The 20,071-nt window shown below is 40.3% G+C and overlaps 1 protein-coding gene across 1 annotated transcript; it reads left to right on the forward strand.

The window, feature by feature from the left end:
* Nucleotides 1–3,551: 3,551 nt before the first annotated feature.
* ETAA1 (ETAA1 activator of ATR kinase) lies at nt 3,552–13,987 on the forward strand. The gene is made up of 6 exons (XM_084800199.1): nt 3,552–4,237; nt 5,009–5,137; nt 5,392–5,468; nt 7,721–7,833; nt 8,156–10,128; nt 13,524–13,987. Exons 1-6 carry the CDS (start codon nt 4,033–4,035, stop codon nt 13,652–13,654), a joined length of 2,628 nt encoding a protein of 875 aa, XP_084656325.1. The 5' UTR covers nt 3,552–4,032; the 3' UTR covers nt 13,655–13,987.
* The last annotated feature ends 6,084 nt before the right edge of the window (nt 13,988–20,071 follow it).

Raw genomic sequence — 20,071 nt, forward strand, 5'->3', positions numbered from 1 at the left:
AGCCCCTACATTGCAGCTCACAGCCATCCAAGACTCCTGTTCCAGGGAGTCAGTGCCCTTCTCTTGTGCTGAGCACCCCTGTGGTGCACATGCATACAAAGAGGCAAAACACTCACCTGCAAAATTAAAACAAACAAAGTAAAGAAACTAGTGAGTTGAATGCAAACAGCTCCTGTAGGCTCGTAGGGAGTGGCACTATTAGGAGGGCTTGGCCTTGTTGGAGCAGTTGTGCTTTTTTTTTTTTTTTTTGTTGGAGGAAGTATGTCCCAGGGGAGGGGCGGGGCATGGAGATTTCAGAAGCTCAAACCAGGCCCAGCATCTCACTCTCTTCCTGCCTCCTGCCAGCCTCGATGCGGGACTCTTAGCTCCTGGTCCAGCACCTTGTCTGTCTGCACTCCGCCATGCTTCTCACCATGACGGTAAAGGACTAAACCTCTCAGCCTGTAAAGCAGTCCCCATGAAATGCTTCCCTTTATAAGGATTGCCATGGTCATGGTACCTCTCCACAGGAATAGGACACTGGCTAAGGCAGACCTTCTAAGCATGACAGAAAGGAACTGTCAAGTAAAACAGATCTGTGCCAAGTTATGGTTCCCTGATGAGATGTCCTAGGTCACGGCTCTCGGTTCAGAGGAGACAAGACAGGTAGAGGGTGAGCGTCAGAAGCCTTACACAAAGGCTATAAAGTTGGCATATGAGAAAAAAAAAAAAAACCAACCTGTTGGCAAGCAGGAAAACTAGAAACACTCCAGCCAATGTCACCTATAGATTATAAATGAAAAGCTAACTCTTCATACACCACTGATGTTTGAGTTCCTAAACTCTCTCCCTCTTCTGGCCCAATTCCACACTTGGAAACGTATTCATTCTGAGTAAATTCTCATTCTTTGCTTTGCTACTCTCCAAATACGTATGTCTAATTTTTAAAAAATTTAATTTAATTTTATTTATTTTTTGTTCTGGGATACAAATGCCAGGAGCTCCTCTGGAGAACCCCAGGGAGTCCTGACAGTCGCTGATATAACTGATGGAACCATTAAACAGAGGCAGCTACAGTTGCGAGCACATCAGGACAAAGGTAGAATTTAAGTAGAAACATTCTAACATGGTTGAAAGAAAAAGAAGAATTTTTGCCTATAACTGTGACTGAGTTATTGATATTGCTGGGTATTTTTTTTTCCCTTGAAACAAACGGTACTCACAGTTAGCCGTTGATCTGTTAGATAATTGTAATGTGAATATGGTGGGAATTCTTTGCAGAGAAGCTTCTCTAAGAACACAGAGGAGTCATCACCAGCAAGTTTATGAATAATTTCTCTATGTAAACCTAGCAAAAATTATTAGAGTTTCCCAGACTAAAAATTATATATATGTGTATAAATTATTAAAATGTAGAGAAATGTTATGTTTTGTAGTTTTGAATCATTTTGTGCTCAACTACCTCCTAACCATGGCTTATATTTCATATTAAACCATTTTATTGTCCCAGGAAGAGGACTCCGGCGGAACATGCTTGCTGTGCATACCCAATAACCTGAGTTCAATCCCAGAACTGCAGTAAAGTAGGAGGAGAGGGCTGTTGTCCTTTGACCTCACATGGGTACTGTGGCACTTATGCAAACACATATACTATGCAAATAGACAGGTTAATAATAATGCAAAATTTAAATGACATTTTACTTATATAGTAATCATACTATATTTTGAAAATTAAATTCAAGAAGTATATTTAATTTGAAAACCATTTACAAAAAGTAAAAAACTGTGCATGACATGACAATCTCCTACAGTATAGTGATCACAGAGTATGGCCATGCTAGATGTACTATTTTTTTTTTTATTACACAAACAGCATGAGAAGTTATTCAGTTATTACATTTGCAGAGGTATTGAGCTTTAAGGGATTGGCATGTTTTCCTTACTTCTCTAGGCGTTATTAAATTATTTGAAGTTTGTCTTAGTTATTTTTTATTGTTTTGAAGAGACACTCTGACTAAGAGAACTTATAAAAGAGTTTAATTGGGGCTGGAGAGATGGCTCAGAGATTAAGACACTGACTGTTGTTCCAAAGGTCCTGAGTTCAATTCCCACCAACCACATGGTGGCTCATAACCATCTATAATGAGATCTGGTGCCTTCTTCTGGCCTGCAGGTGTATGTGCAGACTGACATTGTATACATGATAAATAAATAAACTTAAAAAAAAAAAAAGAGTTTAATTGGTGCTTACAGTTCCAGAGTGTGTGTAGGTCCACAACCATCATGGTGGGGAGTATGGCAGCAGTCAGGCAGACAGTAGGCAGGCAGGCAGGCAGCAGGCAGCAGGCAGCAGGCAGCAGGCAGCAGGCAGGCAGGAAGTAGGCAGCAGGCAGGAAAGAATAGGAAGTAGGCAGCAGGCAGCAGGTATGCAGACAGGCGGCAGGCAGGCAGGCAGGCAGCAGGCAGCAGGCAGGCATAAGCCTTGTTTATTTGGTCTTCAATTTATTTCAAAGGTGTTTTATAGTGCTCGCTGTAGAGTTGGCACTCTTTAATTTTACATTTATTGCAAATTATATTCTCTTAAAACAAAATTTTATTACTAATCTATTAAAACACAGAAGAATTTCACTTTGCATTGGGAATGGAAGAAAAAGGTTCACCTACATTGATGATTCCACAAGGCAGACTGACAAATTCGGGCCCTACACCTTCAATCCTAGTACTCGCTAGACAGGAAGACCAGGAGTTCAAGGCTAGACTGCATCATATGGGGGCGGAGGGGCGGATAGAAAGCATACATAAGACAATGTCTTTAAAAAGGACAGACAGACAGACACATGTTGTAATAAAGAAAACTGAAATGTTGCATTTATAAAACCAAACAATCTTCGTGTCTATCTTTAGAGCCCTAACTAGCCATTAATGGCCCAGCTATCTGCCTTAACGTCAGTGTTGACTGTCAGGTAAAATCTTCTGAAAGCATTACCAGCACATCGCTAACTTCTGTCAACCAAAAGGGAAGTGTGGTATAGACTATTTTTAGCTGAAGACCATGCTTTCTGTAACCTACCTATCTCCTGTTGTCCCCAACAAAGTGCCTGAGAAATGCTTTCTTTGTTTTTTGTTCTGTGATTGTTAAAGTTTGTGTAATTGCTTTTTATTTTGAAACATATTTTTCAGGCAAACCTGAATCAATGCTTCCTGGCCATGGTAATTATCATTTAGTTCAAAATAAACGCTGCCTTATTCCCACTCAGATGACAGCTCTGTTTTATATGCATAGTTTCGAGCCACTATTAGTTTATTAAAATCATGTTTTCCTACATTTTGGGTTTTTCTGTGCACATAAACAACATATATGAACTGCCTTATTTATTTATTTAGGTTTGGGTTTACTAGACTAGGTTTCTCAATATAGCCTTGGCTGTCCTGGACTCTCTCTGTAGACCAGGCTGTCCTCCAACTCACAGAGATCAGCCTGCCTCTGCCTCTGAATGCTGGGATTAAAAGTGTGTGCCATCACCGCCCGGCTTGGACTACCATTTCTATTCCCTCCTCAACCATACCCTTTATTTCTTCATATTCCACGTCCTTTATTTTCTCATATTGTCGAATAAAAGTCATCATTTGAATCGTAGAAATACGCAATTTAAGTTGCAAATTCAGTAAGAATCTGCCATCACATTTAATCTCTTTACTGCCTCACATACTACCTCCCAGTCTCTTGTTCTGGAATTGTCCTGCATTTACTAAACTCGATGAGACTGAATGTAGATCTCCTCAGAAAACTCAAAAATTCCCCAGCTGAAGCCACCTTGGCAGCTAGCGCGGCTAAGCGCCCTCCTATCTCCGCCTCTCAAACGGAATCGTCCAACCAACGTCAGGATCAGCAACCCCGCCCTTGGACGGAGGCAGCCAATCAGCGGCAGTGTCACTTGCGCGCCCTACTTGCAAAGATGGCGGTGTCTCCTTGCTCGCCGCTCGTTTGCAGAGCCGTTGCATTGCTCCTCCGTAGCAAAATGTGAATGCGGGCGGGAGGACGGTGCCTCAGGAATGAGTCGGCGGAGGAAGCATGCGGACAGCCCCGCCCGGAGGAGCACGCCGCGCAGGGCGGCTGCGGAGAACTGCTGCCTGGCGGTGGAGCCGGGGGCCGGGTCGCCCAGGGCGGCCGGCGACTCCAGGCTCTGCAGGGCGAGAGCGCGGTCTTTGCGGCGGGAGCAGCGCCGGGCGGCGGCTGACGGCGAGCCTGGCCCCGGGGGTGAGGAGAAGGCGGGCGGGGAGCGGAGCTCCCGAGGTGTGCAGGGGGCGGGAGGGTTACTCTGCAGGGTGTAGTCAGCCGAGCGCAGTCCCCTCCTCATTGGGCCCTGGGCGGGGTCTGCCTTTACTATATCCGGGGAAACTGGGCATCTTTACCTACACCCCCCCCCCTCCGCTCCGCCCCCAGTTTATTTGCTTTGCAAAAAGGACTACCTCGGTTGGCTCCCGGAACTTGCTAAGTGCAACATCCGGTTAGAATTAGCAAACCAATGGGGCGTTGCTATCAGGTAACTTTTGGAGTTAAAAGATTTCTAACCAAATAAAGACCAGACTCATAACCTTTCCCAGAGTGTGTTCTTAAAATACAACGTCTGTTCTCTTGCCCGCCTCTGCTGTGACAAAACAAACCTGGGAGAATTTGGGTGGATTTGATAGGGGCTTACAAGAGTTTAGCTGGGGTTTGTGTTTGGATACGTTTGACGTCTGTAGCATGCCTGCTGAGGTCATGGAGGTTTCTAAAGCACCGAAGCAGCCGTGAAGTAACTCGCTGAGCAGGTGGTGTTTTTCCTGGGCCTGTGGAATTTTCAACAATGTTAAACTTAGGAATTATTAAGACATTTTTTTATTGAAACATTTCCATTGTGGTTAAAACAATTGTCTTTAAGCGACATGTTTCACATTGTACATAAACATTAGTTTGTCCAAGCTATTATTTGGCTTTAGCGCTCTAATGACGTAATGCTTAAATTGTGGCAATCGTCCTTTTATCCAGAAGAGTATAAGACACCAACAAGAGTTGTGAAAGTGGATTTATTATCCTCTGCCTTCAGTTCTCCGAATGATCTAGATGGACAGACTGATATCTTCTGGGACCAGAATTCTCCGATGACAAAACAGTTAGGTAATCTGTTATTATTTTTATGTGATTAGGTGTTTGGCGAAGGAATTGTGTTGGTGCAGTTTCAGTCGGGTAACATCAGAAACTTTAATACAGTGTTTTTGTGTTTTTTAATCCCGTGTGATTTTTATCTTTCATGCATAGGGTGTTAGCTGTAGAGTCATCTCAGTTACACCACTTACAGTCATTTGCCAGAAAGTGACAGCTGGTCTTACAATTCTTGGCCTAAAAGTTATAGAAATAATCTGTTTCTTTAGGTAAAGGAAGAAAAAAGAAGATTTCCAGTACATGCGGTGATGAGATTTCACATATTGTAAATCGTATTGCTCCTCAGGTAAATATGGCAAGTTTCTTGCTTTATAAAAGAGCAGAAATTGTGGGCTGTCTGTGTGGTTCTTTCATATTGAAAAATAATACATTTGGAGCAACAAAGCTTACGTTTAACTTTTCTGTTTCTGAATGTGTGTCTTGAAAAAGGAACAAACTATAGAGTGGTTAATATAGTTAATCCCTCAGTGTCTATGCAACATGGTCTTATGACCCCGGTGACCCCTTTGGATACACAAATCTGCAGATTCTGAAGTTCCTTCTTTAAAGTAGTGTGGTTTTATTTTTCATTATAACCTGTGTATATTGGCCCATATACTATATACCATACATACGTGTGTGTGTGTGTGTGTGTGTGTGTGTGTGTGTGTGTATACACATATGTATGTATGGGCGTGTGTGTGTGTGTGTGTGTGTGTGTGCTGGAACTCAAAGCCAGGGATTCACTTCTGTTGAAGTGAGCTATGCCTCCAGCCCCTCCCATATATTTAAGTCATCTCTAGATTATTTACTCCTTAAATAATGTAGTTAGTTGCTGTGCTGTACTGAAGTTTTGTTGTTAGTATTTTGTTCATTGTCTATAGTACACGTTTTCCCTATTGCAGTTTCTCTTCTTAGAACTCTTAGTGACTTATAAAATCCCCACGAACACTTTAATATTGAAGCCATCACTGGATTTAGATGTTGGCCTCCGGAAGCCTCTTCTGCTGTGGCCTCCAGTGAGTCAATTAAATGCTCCTAACCTCAGTCCATTCAACCATAAAGCACCTGCCGTGCTCTCTTCAGGGGATTTGTTAGGATTAAGTTATGTAAGGTTTATAATAAACTGTAGAGAGCTGTAAATACAAGGCTGCTAATTGTGGTTTACTTATAGTAATAGACTGTTCCTTACAAAACCTAACTGTTTTGTCATTGGAGAATTCTGATCTCAGAAGATACCGCTGCTGAGCATTTGCCCAGCAGAAGTGAGTCCCTGGGTTTGAGTTCTAGCTACAAACACCCGTACAGGGAGGATATTTACAGGTTCCCATGAAAAAAGACACCACTTAGTATTTGTGTTGCTTGAGTGAAATAGACGATGCACTCGTTAGCACAGAGGAATCCAGATTCTGTCATTCCTTATATTTATCACGTCACTGTAAGAAGCACAGACCCAGAACATAAACTGTTCTGGGTTTGTTTGCTTTCTTTTCCTTACTTACATGTATTTTTTATATTTTTTAAAGTGTGTGTGTGTGTGTGTGTGTGTGTGTGTGTGTGTGTGTGCACGTGTGTGTGCATGCATGTGTGCTCATGTGTCTGTATGTGTGTGTACACACATACATGCACACACGTGTGTGCATTCCCACAGCCTGTGTGTGGAGGTAAGAGGTCATCTTGCAGGAGTCAGTTCTCTCCTTCCACTGTGCTGTTCCCGGGCAATGAACTCCAGTCACCAGGCTTTGTAGCAAACACCTTTACATGCCGAGCCATTTTGCCGGCCCTCTTTTCCTTATTTAGCATTTCAAATCAAAGAATATCTAAATTTTGCTTGGTGTTGTCTCTGAAGACATTGTTGTGTTTTCCTTACTTTGCCCTGCAGTAACTGTCTACAGCTGCCACTGACTAATCCAGTAGGTGGTTATGAGGAGTCACCACGTCCAGAGAGGAGGCAGGAAGTGCAACTTTTCTCTAAGGCTATAATAGTCCAGCCTTATAATCAACAGTGTAGCATTGTTGCTGCTAGCTCTGCTTTCCCCAGTGTCACGGCATAGGATTCATTGTATCAACTCTTCATTTCTTAAGTGCATTTATGTCATAATGTTACTATGTATGTTACAAATAAGTCTTTATTAGCTAAATCAAGAATTCTGAATATATTCTTGTTTTCAGGTCTGATATTGTACATAGTTTGTTTCTGGTTTTATGAGCATCTTACAACAACTAAGATGTTATTTTTTCCCCTTTATAAAATGTTCTTTTATATGTATATAACATCAAAATGCACTTGATAGGCAATGTACTTTAAACCTTGGTTTTTATAAATACAGAATTCCTTAGTTGGAGTACTCCCTTTTTACTTGTGGGAACATAAATGGGTCATAGATTCTGACTTACTACCTTCGTCTTGCCTCTCATTGGTTGTTTACTGAGTGACTACCACAGACTTCTTCTCCCTTGCCCTCTCGTCTCACCTCCTTCCTTCTTCTGGGGCAGGGGGAGACGGTTGGTTGTTTTATGGTGCTCTTAATGGTTCTTTTTTTCTCTCCTCTTTGGAAGGTTGAAAAACCGGTGACCAACTCCATGCTGGGTGTGTGGATTGGTGAAACGGCTATTCCTTGTACTCCTAGTGTAGCAAAAGAAAAGTCACGAGCGAAAATCAGCTGCGCAAAGTGAGTTCAAACTTTACGTTTTGTAATCCAATGAGATATAGATAGATAGATAGATAGATAGATAGATAGATAGATAGATAGATATAGATATATAGATATAGATAGATAGATAGATACTTTCTTACTAACATTTTAGTGTTTGAAGTAAACCACAGTAGTACACTTTGTTTTGATATGTAAAGGTCTGGAGTTAAAGACATTATTATTCTGAGAATTAAAAGTTTTGTTGTTTTGTCAACACACCAAAATATATGTAATGACAATCGAGTAAGTCTTAGACAGTCTTCTAATTGAAATGTTTCAATGTTTTTTTTTCCCATAGGTTAAAATCACAAAATCGGGAAAAAGAACTTATGAAATTGGCAGAACAGTTTGACAGAAACATGGGAGAACTTGATGTGATTCAGGAGCAAGACGGGAGGGGCCCTCACTTTATGCAGACCGCTTCAGAAGTGGGACGTGCATACAGCCGTACAGATTGCACACGGATGGAGTCGGGTGATGCAGTCCCTGAAGTCAGTTGTGCTCTAATAAAGAAGCAAGTGGAAGGACACGCCGGCATCTCTGAGCCTGAGGAGCAAGACAGCAGTGAGACACCCTTTGACCAGAGTGTTGAAGCAGACCTTAATGCTATTTTCGATGGTTCCACTCAGATGTGTAGTGGACAGCTAAGCCAAGATCTGTCCGGTGCCATTTTGAACAATAGTAGAACCACCTTTGTAAAGAAAATTTCCTTTATAGAAGAGGAAGTCAGTTTCACTACTGAAACTCTGCTCACAGAAAACCTGCTAAATAAAACTCCAGTGTCACCTTCCCCTCAGGTGAATACTGCCACGATGCTAAAATCATGTGTGACTCCGTATGCTAAGACGCCAGAAACGTCTAGTAAACGTCTTGATGAGTTGACTACGTGTGATTTTGAGGATGACTGGGAAAACTTACTAGGCAGTGAACCCTTCCTCATGGAAAATGCTGACATGCTTGAACACACTCCTTCTGCAAGTGCCCAAGGTACTGCTCAGAAGGCAATTTGTACCTTTATTGGTAAAAATGATGCAGTCACATCAAGAGCGAATATGAATCTAGATAGAAGGCTAAGAGATTCAAAAATAACACTGGGTCTGCCTTCCGAGACACGTAAGAGAGAACTAAGAAGTACTAGAGAAAATAGATTTTCACCATATCCAGGTGATGAGTCAAGGAAGTTACCATTCACTGAAAATCGAGTGAAGTCTGAGAAATCTGTCAGTAACATTAGTAAGAACGAAGATGTTGCTGCCTCTAATCTTACAGGAGTGAAAGAAGATGGTCGTGGTAAGTGCACGTTTCTTGTGGATGCCTCTGACAAGCCTGATTCATACACAAGATACCCTAATAAACAGAAATACGGGCTCAGTGCTAAGCTGCCGTTGAAAGCACCTGCTGATGCTTACCGCTTCGATCCTGTATTCTTGGGCAAAGAAAACAGTGTTTGTAACACAGATCAGACTCACGGATCAAAGTCCACTTCTTCCCTTGATGACTGGAATGACCCACTGTTGGCCAGCGAGATGGTTGAGGCGTGCCATCAGCTAGAGACTACCTGGGCAGCAGGTGACGTGGATGATGATTTGTTATATCAGGCGTGTGATGACGTGGAGAGACTAACTCAGCAAGAAAACAGAGGCAGCGAAGAGTCGGCAAGTCTGAAGAACATTCCCACACACGGATCCAGGAATGCTCCTACTGCATCAACACAAGGCAGTCTGTTGGTGGTGCCATCTAAACACTGGAATCCTGTCAGCTCTTCAACACCGTCATCTTTAACAAATAAGTCACAGATGAATAAATCTGTGATGGTGAGAAAAAGAGACAGTTGTCCTACTATCTTGGATGCTACAACAAATGTCTCTATGTGCTCTAAGAATTCAAGTGGTAATCAGCATGTGCCACTTGTGCAGGTGAATAGCCCAAAATTTGTTCTTGCAGGAAGTTCAAGTTTGAATGTTAGTTTGGGCCCTGTGCGCACAGGCATTGCTACTGATGTGAAGTTGAGTATGCATCCACTCTCCTATAGTGCCTTAGCAAATCGAACTCAGAACGACAGCGGAGTGTTGAAGTGCTCAAAATTTACATTTAAGACTAAAAATCCTCATGCTCTTTCTCAGTTAAATCAAAATTGTATAGCACGAAGTATACCTGTTAGCAAAATCTTGCAGGATTTGGGAAAAGAGGAAACTGTCCATTCGTTGCTTGAGGGTAATCCCCAGCGACCTTCAATAAAGTCTTCTGAGTCTTTGAAACCATCTTCCACAGGTTTGTATGAAATTGTTTTCTTTGAAAGGTATTAATGCCAGGTATTTGTTTTCACTGATGGGGACTAACTAGCATCTGATAGAAAAGTCAATGCCTGTGGTGGCTTTTTTGTTTATTTAGTTTCGTTTTGTTTTGTTTTAGTGACAGGGTTTCTCTGTGTACCCCTTGGCTGTCCGGAACTCACTTTGTGGGCCAGGATGGCCTTGAACTCTCAGAGATCTGCTGGGATTAAAAGGGTGTACCACCATGCCTGGCTGCTGTTGTGACAATCTATGAGTCCTTTGATGCAACTGCTTTTTTAGTTCTTCAGTACATCTTTTCTCCAATTTTTATACCTTCAATAAGTTCTGCCAATCGTACTTCAAAAACTATCTTGAATATCCACCTCACAATATCGCTACCATCTGTAATTCTCTGCCCCCTTTAGATTGTAAATCTTAAAAAAGCAAAATAGTCTTTTAAACCCACATAAAGAGACATTCATATGTATAAAACAACCTTCAGTAGATGACATTTCATATAAAATCTAAAGCTTAAACTATAATCTAATCTGAAGAACCCTAAATTACCTTTCCCTAACCTGTCTAATCTACTAAAAAGTAGGAAATAATAGTAAAAAAGTAGTTAATAATTTGTAATAGCTACTTTATCTGAGAAAACACTTATCAGTTTGGTGGATGTTATGAACCTTTTAAAATCAGCTCATGTTTTAAAAAGTGATGTTTGATTATGATATTTTCATACTTGTATACAACACTTATTCTTAGTTGCTGCCTCCCATTACCCCTGTTCCTACCAGCCCCCTCCTCAGTCACCCTTCATGTCATTTGCTGTTGTTTGCTATGCTCCTTAGTCATTGTTAGACGGACATTAAGGTTGGTCACATGGCTTGGCTGTTGGATCACTATAGTAAACATGGGTATGCAGGTGTGTCTATTGCATGGTCACTTTGATTCCTTCAGTAATGTACCAACAGTAGTGTAACTAGTTGTAGCTTTTTGAGGACCCCTTATACTGATTAGTGTGATACTAATGATATGCGTGTGTGTGTGTGTGTGTGTGTATCTGGCTTTTCTCTACTAACTCTATCAAGGTTTGTCCTCATGTCTTTGCCAGCATTTGTTGCCTTTCCCCAAGTTGAATTTTTTTTTAAAGGTTTTTTCAGAAAGGGCTTCTCTGTGTAACCTTGGCTGTCCTGGACTCAATTTGTAGACCAGGCTGGCCTGGAACTCACAGCGATCTACCCCCTAAGTGCTGAGATTAAAGGCAAGCGCCACCACTGCAGCCTGGCTTTTTTTTTTTTTTTTTTTTTTTTTTTTTTTTTTTGCTTAATGTATGAATTTGGTCGTTTATTTGTACTTCTTTTGGTGTCTTATTTTGCCATTTGTTCTCTGGATTATCAGCATTCTTCTGGTGTTTAGTTGTTGAGTCTATTATGCTTTCTGGACATTGGCCCCTGTTGTAAGTACCAGGCAAAGATACTCCCCTCTTTATCTAGGTGAGTCTTCACTGTGGTTGCTGTTTCAAATCTCTGTTGTGGAACCACCTTATAATTTGAATAATTTGATGCTGTCCCATTTGCCAATTCCGGATATTTTTTTCCCTGACCTATTAGTCTTTTCCAGAAACTCCTGCCCATTGCCTGTATTTTGAAGTGTCTTACCTGATTTCCCGTAGTTCAAACAGATCTTACATGAATATCTTTGATCCATACTGAATTGGTTTTTATAAAGGATGAAAGACACTACATGTCAATATACAATTTTTCCTACACCATTTGTTAAAAAGATACCTTTAATGTAAGTTCTTAGGCCCTTAGAAAATCAGCTGCAGCTGTATGGTTTTTGTTTCGTTTCCTTTTGTTTGTTTGTTTTTCTGAGTCTTTTGTGACAGTACTGTGCAGATTCTGTTACTCTAACTGTAACAATATTGAAATCAGGTTGTTTTGATGCCTCTGGAATTAACTCATGAACATGCATGTTTGTCTGACCTACCATATCTGTTGCTGTCCCCGAATGAACATCTAGATAAATTTTAGCTCTGGAGTTTACCACTGGAGTTTTGATGGGGATTAATTACGTTGACTCTGTAGACCCATTTTGGTGACAGGGCCATTCTTTCCAGCATTAATTCTTCCAGTGCATGCATATTGGAATGAGTTCATCTTCTAGTGTTTTAAATTTCTTCTTTGTTGTCCTGGAGCTGTCATTGTATGGGGCTTTCATCTGCTTGGTGGTTTCACTCCTAGAGTTTCATTGTTTGGTTTTGTTGCTGATTGGTTTCTTAGTGAGTTTGATACATACAAGAACTATGTTTTTATGGAGGAGTTTTTTTAGTACTGCTCCATTACTAAACATGTTGACCTGACTACATGTGACACCTTCCATGAAGATGGTTTCTATAGACTGACAGGCTCACGCTAAGGGTCTCAGGAAGCATACAGTACTTTTGTTCAACACAGAGAGTACCCTGTTCACCAGCTGTTAACCAGCTCGCAGTCTTCTGGGCAGATGCCTTCCTTTGAACAAAGGAACAACCTGTGTGTTTAACATACCTGGTTCCCCAGTGCTTATTTGTGAGTACAGGGACCTCTGCCTTCTACACAATTGGATGTGAGAGGCTTCGTTCTGTCAGTCAAATGTTCTTCTAGTAGCTGAAATGTAAACCTTGTGACTCTGTTTTAATGGGGAAAAAATGCACCTTTTAATATTCTAATTCCTTTCAAAGCTATTTGGAGTCTCGTTCCTTTAATTTTGTCTTTTTTTTTTTTTTTAAATGAGATAGGGTTTCCACGGTCCTGGAACTCAGGACCAGTAGACCAGGCTGGCCTCAAACTCAGGAGATCTACCTCCTCTGCCTTCAGAATGCTGGGATTAAAGGTGTGCACCACTGCCTTTGCCTTCTCTTCCCCTTCTTTTTTCGAAGAATGTAACACATATGACCTTGAATTCAGTAAATAGCTGTAGACAGATCTCTCTCCCATCCCCAGAATGTTTGCATGACAAACAAACATGACTCACCATTCCCAGCCATATATGAAGGATTGACAGGCAGTTTAATTCATAATATTTTTACTATCTATCAATGTTTCTGTAACATTTAAAATCTGATATTTAAAGAAATGTATATAGTCATCGGTTAGATGTCATTGTTCACACAAATTATTGCTGAGTCTTCAAAAACCAATTTTAATCAACTTAGAACTTTGTCATACTTGAACATGGGCATTAGCATCCTCTTGACCCAGAACATTCTGTCATATGTGTACTTGTCATTGTATATGTAATAGTTCTGTTTGATTTAATAGTCAGATCAGTGTGATGAAAAGATTATATTACGTATTCAGAATCACTTACAGGTTATAAATTAATTCCTATGCTTTGTTTAACTTTCAGATGAAGAAGAGAGAAATAGGAAGTATTCTCCTGAAGAAATTCAACGAAAAAGGCAGGAAGCACTGGTTCGAAGAAAGGCCAAAGCCCAGGCGTGGCCTACAGTCCATCCAGCTCCCATTTCACTGCTCTGACGAAATCTGAGTTGGATGGTTTCACGGCTATTGATAACTATCTGTGATAGGACTTTTGTTCTTGATTTCTCTGTGAGAAATTTAATGCTGACTTATAAAGCATGAGTGTCTACTTTAGTATTTAATAAATCAGTGTTTACAATGGCAAATGAAACTTTCTCAGAGACGTATGTGAATTATGTATAAGTTTTTGAAAAGTTACCAGTTATGTATATACAGAGGGATGTTCTTGTCTTTATTAAATATGGTAGCAGATGAGCATCAAAAATAGACAGCTGTAAAGTATCTGTACAAAGGCTTTCTCTAACACAAAGATTAAAGTTGTTAAGTAAACAGTGACTTAGTCTTGAGTTGTCATTTTCAGTTACTTAAGGTTTTTTTATACATTACCGATTTTCAGTTAATATTTCCATATTTTTAGTGGCCTTGCTGAAAAGTAGAGAACTTCTGTTTATTTTAAAGAAATCTGTTTTTAATTGCAAGCCAAAAGTAGGTTTGAATTTTACTATTCCTAAAATGTGAATGTGATTCAATTTAAAAACATTTTACTATTAGGAAGTCTAGTTTCGCAAAAGAGAAACAAACAAACAAAAAACCTCTATATAAGTAATAAAGCACCATTAACATTTAGAATTGGTAGAAACACATAACGTCTGATCCAGTCTCTTTGTAAAAGTTACATAGAACAATTCAAAGCTGTTCTTTTCATGTGAGTACATTTGTGTCAGAGTCAGGGTCTTTTTATGTGGTCCAGGCTGACCTTGAATTTTCTATGTCACCCAGGTGGTCCCAAAGTAAGATCTCTTCCCTCAGCCTCCTCAGGGCTCTAAATAGATGTATGCCACCGTGCCCAGATCATGGTGTTACTTTCAAAGTCACAGACAAGCTAAACCTGTGCTTGTGTTAGAATGATTTTCCTGAACATCTAAATAGTTGCATGATTTGCTTTAATCTATTAGTACTTAAAATAATTTGAAGGAATATTAACACTTAAATGTAACCTAAAGCATATTAAAGAGTGCTTATTAACAGAACCTATGGTCATCATTTATTTTAAAGAATGAACTAATGTTGCCGGGATTCAAAATTAGACTTTCTATTCTCAGCTTTCTTATTACTGCAATTCTCCTTCTAATTAACTATTTAACTTCACTGTTTTTCCTCTATCATCCCTGCCCCGTTTTTGTCTTTAAGGAAATGAACCAGTAGTAAAAGCCCTAACTGGATGGGAGGGCACATGGCAGTAAGGATGCTTGTATTTTCCTAAGTGGCTTTAAGAGAGACGAAGAAGATTACAGATAGGAGGCACTCAATCTTGGTGCTCACTGCTCTTCAGATGTCTTTGAGCTGTGACAATCTGATAGTTATTATTTATCATTTTTCAGGTGTTATTTTAATACAATAAAGCAGGTTTTAGTTGTTCTGTGCTGTCAAAGAATGTATTATAAAGACCTAAATAAACGCTGCCAGTCATTATGTAAAATAAGTGACGAGACTTCTAGTGAGCCTTCGGAGTGTTCTGAGTTTCTCTCTTTGTCAAGTTCTCCCATCACTTGTTTGTTTTGTTGTTGTTGTTGTTGTTGTTGTTGTTGTTTGTAGAATTCTTTTAAGTCCCTTTACACTTAGCCAGGTGGCTTTGTTTCTTTGAACCTTACTTGACCATCTTCACTGGAATTGATTTCTTCTAAGTGACTCCTGCTGTCTTTCCAAGGAAAGTACAGAAGGCCTTCTGGGGGGTGGGGATGTGCTGGCCCGGCAGGGGACCCCCGACGTTTCACACTCTCCTCTCTTCATTCTTTCAACTGCTGCTCAAAGGACTAACATGCAAAAAGGGCTGCGGAGTTGGCATGGATGGGCACTTCTCCAGTCTCAGACACAAAAGTGCAAAAGTCAGAGGGGCAGCTGGTAGGCCTGGCAGCCGTATTCTGTTTCAGGCGTTTCTGTTGGTTTTGCTTCAAGAAAGAGCCCTGTTAGAGAAAAGAGCCTGCTGCGGAAGTCTCTTCTTATTCTAGACCGACAGCTGAGTGCAGGGACACAGGTTAGTTATTGCAGGAATACGTCTCTGTGGTTACGAACCACAGTGTGGGGAACGCTGCCTTCTGTCGTTATTTACTAACATACGACCACCAGAACCTTCCTCCGCCTCCTGTCTGCTTGCTACTGCTCTGTGATGGCTACTAATCATATTTTGAATAATTTTTAAAGTAGATTGTGCTTGTGGGTTTTTTTCTTGTTCCCCTTAAGTCATCGTGTACCTTCACTTCATTGGGCTTTAGCGTTGGAAATGGTTCTGGGAACGGTTTAAGTCTTATTTAACACTTCACTTGGTTGAAGTGTTTACAAACTGAGTTGAAATTGTTCAGAGTTGACTGATTTTCCGGCTTTTGCCAGTGTGATCATAAGCGCTGTGTGTGATCAAAAACACCAAATGTCTTGGGCCTTCTCTTAAGTGTCGTAGGTGAACACATGGAGGTGTTGGTTTTAGGACTGGGTCTTTTTTTCAAGTGTTCGCTTAATAAATAAATCATAATTGGTGAGCTGCATTTAACATTACCAAACAGTTGCCTACACCAATGGCTCTTAGCTCTCTAGTCAACTCTTCAGTACAGTCGTCCAGCCCTCCTAATCCTATTTTGTATGAGGGAAATCCAGGAAAGAGATTAAATGGCTGTTGAACTCTGTTACGAGTGCAGTTATGAGTTGGTGTTGAAATTTGAACTAAAATAGTCTAATACCAAATATTGTTACTAAAAGATTTCATAGGGCTGGTGGCGCACGCCTTTAATCCCAGTACTCGGGAGGCAGAGACAGGCGGATCTCTGTGAGTTCAAGGCCATCCTGGTCTACAAAGTGAGTCTAGGACAGCTAAGGCTACACAGAGAAACCCTGTCACAAAAAAAACAAAACAAGCAAACAAAAAAATATTTCATAATAGGAAGTCACTGTTGTATATCTTACAAGAGCAAATATAAAGGCGTAGCATAGGGAGAGTGTCGGAACTCACAATAAGGCTGTTGTGACAAAACTCACGCGTGGAAAGGAAGTCATTAGGCATTGGTTTTACTTTCTTTTAAGTGATCAGCTTTCTGTGTCAGGCTTTTCCTCCTGCCAAGTGTTGAACTGTTGATCAACCTATACAAAGCTTGATTGAAAACTATGGTAACTGTGTAGCAACATGAAACTTTTACATCCGTAAAACATGAATTTAGACTTTGATCTAGCCATTTTTCTTTTTATGTGTTTTCTTTTTTATTGTTATTTTGTTTTTAGTGACAGGGTTTCACTGTTTTAGTTCTAGCAGTTTTTGAACTCGCTTTGTAGGCCAGGCTAACCTCGAACTCACAGAGATCCTCCTGCCCCTGCCTCCTGAGTGCTGGGATTAAAGGTGTGGACCATCCCCTACCCCCTCCTTGGTTTACATGTTTTCTTAAGGACAGATGTAGTAAAACTAGTCAAAGGCAAGGCTTTTTGAGGAAGTTTTTTGTTTGGTTGTTTTAGTTTCATTTTGGCTTATTTGTAGTAAAATTTATTAAGGGAAAGCACAAATGAAAAATAAAAATATCCAAATAGTTGAATTTCATATTTTGGAAAAAAAAGTCTATTACAAGAGCCTGTTAGACAGAGGAAAGCAGGGAAGTGTCCCTGTCAGGGCTTGCATTTGTTTCTGGCTTCGGGTATAACCTCAGGCTTTGAAAGCCTTCTCCAGGGCTTATGGTCAGTACTTTACAGTGAGTGACGCTTGACCAGCTGTTTGACTGCGGCCCCCCACCCACAGGCAGTAACCAGTGGGCATTATCATCTGTGTGTGTTTCTGGTGTCTGATGGGGAACCCAAGGGTGTAGGCAACAGCAACCTCCAAGTAGTTTGTGCCAGTTGTTTTTCATGGGCCTTTGAAAAAATTCTTCCATCAGACCTGGATTGCTGTAGCCTGGGACCAGCACCCTCATTTACAAGAGTTGCAGGTGCAGCAGTACCCGTGTTGTAGTCAATGCCAACCAAAACTATTGTGTGAGTGATGTCTGTGGCAGGACTCATTTCCAACACCTTTTCACCTGAGAGATTTTAAGTAACCTTAGGACTAAGGAATACAAGTCAAACATTTACTGATCATAAATCCTCAAGAAGCCTATTTTGAAAATAATTCAAATCTTAGAGGTGTGTGTGTGTGTGGTTTTACCATTTATTAGAGATAAAAGAAAATTTGCATACAAGGATTAATGTGCTTACTTATTTTTTTTATAATTAAATCTTGCCTGAGTATTTATTTGGTAGTGCAGCACATCCATTTTTCAAAGTCTTATTTTTCTGAAGCCACTGATTCTGTGAAAAAGAAACATGTTGTTTGTACATTACATTTGTACTTCAGCAATTGCATGTATCAGGAAAAATACAAAAGCGACTGTTCACAGATCTGTTTATGTGAGCACTGTGGCTCTGGAGGGACAAGTTGCTAACAGGCAGAAGATATGGGTCACATTGTTTCTCATGATGCATGTTTCCGTATGTTACTAGGCTTGTTGGGTAGCCACTAAGGTACTAAAACTGATAAATGTCTACAGGGACGGTTTGCAGGAAACCTCATTATGATTTGAAAAAAAAGAAAAGATCAGGCCAAGCCAAGCCTGAAATTCATCATGGCAAGCACCAAATCCTGCAGCTAGTGTCTAGACTATGGAGCTTGCAAGAGACCATGTGGGCTCCTTTGGTGGAAGCCCCACGCCTGAGGCACACGAGTGCCTTGGGATGCTTGCACTCTGTGACTGCAGCTTTCCTTGGTGCGCATGCCACAGTTCTGGCATCACCAGTCTCCTAGGATTTTTTGACTTCTTCTTCATAATAAGGTTGCGTCAACTGTCAGGGATGGACCCGGCGGAAATTGTAGTGCCTCTTACTGATTCTGAGATTATGTCACTATGGGTAATTAATAAAGATTGGCAAAAAGCTTGTAGTAATTATTTGGGAGACATTAACAATAGATACCCAAAAAGCAAACGTATACAGTTTATAAAAAGAACTAATTGGATCCTTCCAAGTATTGTAAAGAGGTCACCAATCTCAGGGGCACCCACCTTTTTCACTGATGCAAATAAATCAGGTATGGCTGGTTATAAGTCTGAGAAAATGACCAAGGTGATTAAAAGCCCATTTACATCAGTTCAAAAATCAGAATTATATGCTATCCTTATGGTTTTGTTAGATTTTCCTGAACCTCTTAATATAATTACTGACTCTCAATATGCTGAAAAGGTTGTTTTGCATATAGAAACTGCTGAATTTACTCCTGATAACACAGAATTGACTACTTTATTTATAGAGCTGCAACAGGTCATCAGAAGCAGAAATTATCCCTTGTATATTACTCATATTCGATCCCATACAGGTTTACCGGGTCCATTGACAGAAGGAAATGAAGAGATCGACAAATTATTGATAGGTAATGTATTCGAAGCCTCCAAATTTCACGAAAAACATCATGTCAATGGTAAGGGGTTGAAGAAAAGATTTTCTATCACTTGACAACAAGCTAGAGAAATAATTAATAAATGTCCTACATGTTCCTTATATAGTCAACTACCATTACCTGCTGAAATTAACCCTAGAGGTAACAAAAGAAATGAAATTTGGCAGATGGATGTGTTTCATTTTACAAAATTTGGAAAAATGAGATATGTGCATCATACCATTGATACTTATTCAGGTTTTCAATGGACAACTGCCTTAAGTTCTGAAAGGGCTGACTGTGTGATTACTCATTTACTAGAAATAATGGCATTTATGGGAATACCTGCACAAATTAAGACTGACAATGCTCCTGCATATGTGTCCCTTAAGATGAAAAACTTCTTTATGTATTATAATATAAAACATGTTACTGGTATACCTCACAATCCCACAGGACAAGCAGTTGTGGAAAGAGCTAATCGTACCTTAAAAAAAATGCTTATTAAACAAAAGGGAAGGGTAAAGACACCCAGGGATCGATTAAATAATGCTTTGTTGACTCTAAATTTTCTTAATGTAAATGATGAAGGGACGTCAGCTGCGGAGAGACATTGGATAATAGAAAAAACTGAGGAATTGGGGCAACCAATATTCTTCAAGGACTTAGAAAGTATGAAATGAAAACCTACAGTAGTTTTGAGATGGGGTCGTGGGTATGCGTATGTTTCCACAGAGAGTAAAAATATATGGCTACCAACTAAACTTATAAAGATTAGATCTGACCATATAACAAGTGAATCTTAAGAGCTACCTGGTTCTTAACAGCTTGACATTGTTCCTTACAGATTAGAAAACTAATGCCCTCTTCTGTCCTATTGGTGTATATGCAGGTAGAGCCCTGTATTTACAAAAAACAGGACAATGCTGAAGACAACAGGCAGCATGGGTGATTTAACCCCAAAAGCATGCCTCTGG

This window comes from Acomys minous (genome assembly GCF_964271855.1).
Source record: "Acomys minous genome assembly, chromosome: 10".
Lineage (NCBI taxonomy): Eukaryota > Metazoa > Chordata > Mammalia > Rodentia > Muridae > Acomys > Acomys minous.

Coding starts and splice junctions, on each gene's coding strand:
- ETAA1 (XM_084800199.1), top strand. CDS start 4,033: ATGAGTCGGCGGAGGAAGCATGCGGACAGCCCCGCCCGGAGGAGCACG. Junction 5,138..5,391: donor TCCGATGACAAAACAGTTAG/GTAATCTGTTAT, acceptor CTGTTTCTTTAG/GTAAAGGAAGAAAAAAGAAG. Junction 7,834..8,155: donor GCGAAAATCAGCTGCGCAAA/GTGAGTTCAAAC, acceptor TTTTTCCCATAG/GTTAAAATCACAAAATCGGG.